General features: G+C 32.2%; 1 protein-coding gene across 1 annotated transcript in view; it reads right to left on the bottom strand.

Annotated features, from left to right (window-relative positions):
* LOC106761120 overlaps positions 1-3,444 on the bottom strand; it is a 4,525-nt gene extending 1,081 nt beyond the window's left edge. The window contains exons 1-3 of the mRNA XM_014644629.2: positions 3,088-3,444; positions 2,171-2,387; positions 1-1,923 (exon numbers count right to left, since the gene is read on the bottom strand). The exon at positions 1-1,923 is cut by the window's left edge and continues 1,081 nt beyond it. Of these exons, the coding sequence (XP_014500115.1) occupies positions 1-1,923; positions 2,171-2,291 (2,044 nt within the window). The 5' untranslated portion in view covers positions 2,292-2,387; positions 3,088-3,444. The remainder of the gene's footprint in view (positions 1,924-2,170; positions 2,388-3,087) is intronic.
* Between the last annotated feature and the right edge of the window lie 2,437 nt (positions 3,445-5,881).

Raw genomic sequence — 5,881 nt, forward strand, 5'->3', positions numbered from 1 at the left:
GATTAGAAAAAGAGCAACAGTCTCGGCCTGCACAGGACCTCTGTAGCCTTTCATGCTGGAAAAGACCATGTGGTGAGATATCTGCTGAAAAGTGCCTCTCTTGGGAACGACAATGGTAGCAAGAATGATCAACATTGAATGCACTTCTTGTTGCCTCAGCTGAATAAGGTATCCGTGAGGATTTATTATGCCTTTGGTGCCAGTTGACTCCATGACTACATCTTCCATTACACAAAGGGTAATCCAAACCATGAGAAAACCTTCTCCCCTCATTAAAGTCATTGTTATGGTATGCAGAAATACGATTTCCCTTGTAAGCCACACCCTTGGACAGTCTTCCATTTGCTTCTCCACTCGTGTATAGAGTCCTGTTCAGTTGATCTTGCAACTTATGAATCATGTTGAACAGTTTCGTCTTTTCTTGGTCAGTTTCCTCAAAGGATTCATGTGAAAGAAAGCTCGAGCTCCGGTGGATCTCATCATGCATATGGTTTGATGAGTTTCCGCTTTCATAGTAAGAACGAGAACCACTTCGATGAAAAGGAATTTTGGGAGGAAAATCGTCTCTCTTTGTGCTCTTCCAGCGCCGATGACCATTTCTTGTAGCCTCCTCAACCACTTTGTTTTGGTTACCCGAGCTATCTTTCTTGGCATGGTGCTTCGCATTGGACAAATGTGATTGACGTTGTGTTCCAAAGTCTCCATAGAGCAAGTTTTGAACAAGACCTTTACCCTTTCTGGTCCTTCCCTCAGAAACATCATTAGCAATGGTGTGAGTGTTGTCAAACGAACCTGAATATTGGATAGTTGACCTCTCATCCATTACATCATAAGAAGAGAGGCTGCCATCATAAGCATGAGAGCTTCTAGCAGTTGGGGACTTGGACAATTTTCCAACAATATCACTAAGCTCTGAACTGTGATCAATTAATTTTGTGCTATCTCTTATATTCACAGACTTTACACGGTCAAAGCCACGGTGAACATCTTTTTGAGCTTGCGTCTTCTGTTTATGAGAGGATACAAGATTAGCAGGTGGACCTTCAAGTTTATCAGGCATAACGTATAAAATGTTTTCCTCCTCTGTACTTGACCTTATAGTAGTAGAAGCACTTTCTGTAGTGCCCACTTCAGGTTTTGCACCGTCTATAACTGATGGATTGTTTTTGGAATCTTCTCCATTCGGTGTATGTTCTGCTTCCTCAAACAATTTTCCATCATTTAACTCTTCTGCTCTATTGATTTCAGTGATTTTCACTTCAAGGCTTTCACCGACTGGAGCTGATTTATAATTAATGGTATCTTCTTCCAATGCAGAACTAAACTCCTCTTCTGCTCCCTCTGATGACAAGTTTCCACCATTCAACTCTTCTTCTCCTTCTGAATCATTGCTTTCAGTAATTTCTACTTTATTAGGGACGACACCTACTACAACTGATTTGCCTTTGTTGGCATTTTCTCCATCTGACTCAGAAATGAACTCTTTCACTCCTTCTAAGTCAACTTCAGTATTTTTCTTTTCAGATGTTACCCCTTTCAGAGTTGAAGCTGATCTATCATTATAGCCATCTTCATCCAGTGCACAAACAAACTCCTCTTTCAATTCTTCTACCAACTCTCCTTCATTTACCTCCTCAATCTCAGAGTGATTGGTCTTATTTGAATTTGAACAACCTTTGCTGGACATTCTATGCCTTCTGTGTGACAAATTATAGATATCCGACTCAGTTTCCTGTTCTTCATCTGATAAAATAAACGGAACAAGTTGTCCCCTGTTACTATTTCCAACCACATTAAAATCTGCAGAAGAAGTTTTTTCGTTCAAACTACATTCCCGAGAGGGAACTAGAAGCTTTCCAGGAGCTGCAATAGTTTCTTGTGCACTGGATTGTGAGCTCACATTCACACCTGATCGTTTCTTAGCTGTATGGAGACATATAAAAGGATTTAAGTCAGTCATATCCATAAGATGTAGAGTGTATAAAATAGAATTAGCACTCCATTTAAAAAATTGAATTTATTAGCAAAATTTAGATGCACAAGGAGTGTGGCATCAGATTAAAGCAGCATGATTTGGTTCATAGAGTTAACATAAATAAGACGACGTACTTCAATCAATCAAGGAAAATAAGCGATAAAAAAGTTTGGAATACAAAGAATAGAATTTCACCTTGAAGAGTAGTGCCACATTCACCACACTTGTACAAATCACATCTTGTAGGCTCTTGAAGAAGTAACCTACATTTAGGGCATCTAACAACACGAACTGGAGGAACTAACCCACCAGACATTTGGTTTAGATATGTAATTGATTACAGTCCAAAGGTTCGCCCAGTCCACAACTTTCACAGAGATGAAGATGTCAAAGATCAAATTTCTAACATTGTCTGCACACAAATAACATAAATAAAGTTTAGCTCGGATTGTTGCAATAAAATTTCTAAGTTAGTTATGGAAAAGGAGAAATTGCAAGATGCAGCGAACAATATAACTTTATAATAAAAAATCTCCCCCACATTCCAAATTTGGGACAAACGTGATCTTCAGGGCTAATTGAATTTGTCTATTATACCAACTATAACATACCCCAACATACATTTCCCAAAGAAGAAAATGCCCTTTAAAATGAACATTTTCTACAATCAGAAAATCATGGCAAAACAGGTGGAACGTGTTTCACGGGATAAATCCATAATTCTCATCTTACCCCATTTAATACTCTTCTACCGTATTCCGTAGGGAACAAAACCGAAGATCTCACGGCCACAGATTCTCATTTTTCTCCTATTTCAAACCTTTGTGAATAAACAACAAACAAGTATGCTGCTAGAAGTGGAGAAGCGACAAACATACACATACACATAAAACGAAGTTCAATCTTCACAAACAAACAGAAACACACATCCAATCAAATGTTTTAGTCTCTAAACAACCTCAAAACATATTCTGAGTTTGATAAATAAATAAGAGCAACCAACATTGCAAGCAATGAAAAAGTATAAAAACACTACGTATTGAAAAATTTTACATTCAGAGATATAGAGTCTTACGAAATGTAATGAAAGAATGGATGTAAGATGAAGGTACCTAGTTAGCTGTGGCATGCATGGTTAGCAGGTTAGACTGGAAAGGTGGCTGAAGGTGAAAAAATAGAAAATTGAAGGAAGCAGATGGACATGAGAGAGTTGAAAAAGAAGAAAGGGCAAAAGGGTTGTAGAGGGTAACGAAGATTGTTGCAGAGAGAAAAAGGAAAAGAAAGGGCAGAGGAAATTGTAGGGAAAGTTGTGAAGAATTGCAGCGATTTCTTTGGCGCAAAGAAGGATTCGAAAGAGAAGGGGCAGTGAGTCATTGTTATGTTGTCTCTGCTGTGTGGAAATGCAACAAAGAGTCTTTGGTTTTGAGTCTAGAAGCCTTTCTAGTCAACTTTGACCAAATCCCACAAACTCTTTAACTTTTTTCGTATTTGTTGGGTTTGAATTTTGGTGTATTATTGTGTTTGATTGTGGCCGTGTTTTGTGTGGTCATGAATCCGACAACCTCGTTTACACGTCGGATTACGCGCCACGATTTATGGGTCCCACCTTGTGGAACACACTAACATTCTTTAATGTTTCATTTTTCACATCATACTGTTTTTTATTTAGTGTATCATGTTTTGCGCCATGGGTGGTTACTTTAGGTTAGATTGGATAATAATTTTTATAGTTAAATATATTTTGAGTTTATGTATTTACCTGAATATTATATTTTAGTTCCTTGTAAAAAGTGTTTTTTTATTAATAAAAATGTATGTTTTAGAATATGAACATACATCATGGCCATGTGACTTGACTTGGGAGGACGATGGTTCCTACCAACACAGTCTGGTGAATTAATAATACATCACTTTTTTTTTTAAATGAAAGTAATGATGAATCTTAAATTGTAATAATTAATATTATAAAGCAGTAAATAAGGAGAGAGGGGAAAAGAACTAAGAAAATAGAGTTTTAGAATTAGTCAGCTTGCATCATATGGATGCATATTTGATGTCACCCTCTTAGGTGTTCTTGATCTTAATCAAAGCTTCACTCATTATACAATTAGACATTTTGTTTTTCTTCTTTTTATTGAAAAAAAAAAGGTTGAATTATTCAAGTGGAACATTTCAACTCAATGTGATCCCCTTTTCTTCCCTTTAGTATGATCCAGCTCAATCTAATTACCATGCAACAATCGAGGAATTGGTCAATACTTAAATGAGCATTGATGAATTTATAAGACCTCTTTTAAGAATTTACTTTTCTTGAATTTATAATTCAACCTTTACATTTGTTCAAAATATTTACACCATATTATTCCTTCTCTTCTAATTTCAAAAATTATATATATATATATATATATATATATATAATATATATATATATCAGCTTAACCATTTTATTATGTGAAACTGATTGATAAACGAAATTTATACGAGTTTCTTAATATTAACTTTTTAACAGATACATTTTCATTTATATAGTAGTTAATGCTAAATTATAATTTTTTACTTTCTATTTTTTTTTTATGAGAAAGTATCCACTATAAGTGCATTTTATGAAACTACTTTTTCTGATTTAAGAAAAAACAAAATCAGGTATACATCATTAAATAAAGAAAAAGCGAAATATTTTTCAATTTAATTTATGTTTTATTTTATAAGGAAAATAAATGAGTAAGAAAGATACATAAATCAAAAGAAAAATGGAAATGGAGATTATTTTATTGAAGAACAATGAAAACAATAATAACTTTATCATAATATTTATTTGATTTTACCATTACTTTGTCAAGAGGATGGAATAGATACAGGTAATAGTTTCCCATTATCCTGTATGTGAATAAATATTATCTCGTATTCATTTTCATATCTGTGTAGTTGTCCATTATATGGGTATGCACTTATTATTTTAATACTTCCGTATATTTACAAAACATATTCTAAAATTATTTAGCATAATATTTTAACAATAAAAATCTACAAAAAAATTGTATGAAAATATATAAAAATGATATAAAATTATAAAAAATGTATAGTTATTAAAATATAAAAAAATCTATATATAAACCTGAATTTTAAACATTTAATTAATGATAACAACATCTAAATAAATTCAAATAAAATACAATACATTACTGTTTCTATATCCAACCGAGCAGAACAAATTTGATTATCTCATGCTCATCTCCAAAAGAAATAAATTATCTTGATCTCTATGTCCAAACTCGACGAATACGAAACTTTTATCTCATCCTCATTTCTACCGGAATAATGAGTATGCATTTAGACATATGATCATACATGTTCTTATTATTTTAATATCAATTAAATAATTTTTAATAAAATAAGAAAAAAATTGCAAAAAAAAACCTAATATTATCAAATATTCAATATAAAATAGATGTATGTGTGTTTTTTTAACATTAAATACTTAGAAACAAATTATTATTACATTTTATATATTTTAAATTACATGATAAAAATAAACAATAAATAAAAATATTAAAAAGAAGTAAAAATAATCAAATGTGTCTCTTAGAAATAATTTAATACACCATTAAATAAAATTGTAAAAACAAGAACAAATATACAATTAAAGGTATTATAAAAAGAAAATGACGAAAATGTTTCAAATAGAAAACTAGTAGAACGAAAACTAGTTCTTCAAATGAAACAAAAATTAAAAATAAAAAAATAAAGAAGATATATTTTTTATATTATCTAGAAAATGAAGGGTTTGTGCTATTCAAAACTTGAATTAGAAGTTAAACATTCTCTTGTGAAAAAATAAATAATAAATAAAAATATACATAATTTACATACATCATTTGAACATTATTATTCAAAGGCTCATATATA

Source organism: Vigna radiata, chromosome 5, assembly GCF_000741045.1.
Source record: "Vigna radiata var. radiata cultivar VC1973A chromosome 5, Vradiata_ver6, whole genome shotgun sequence".
Taxonomy (NCBI): Eukaryota; Viridiplantae; Streptophyta; class Magnoliopsida; order Fabales; family Fabaceae; genus Vigna; species Vigna radiata.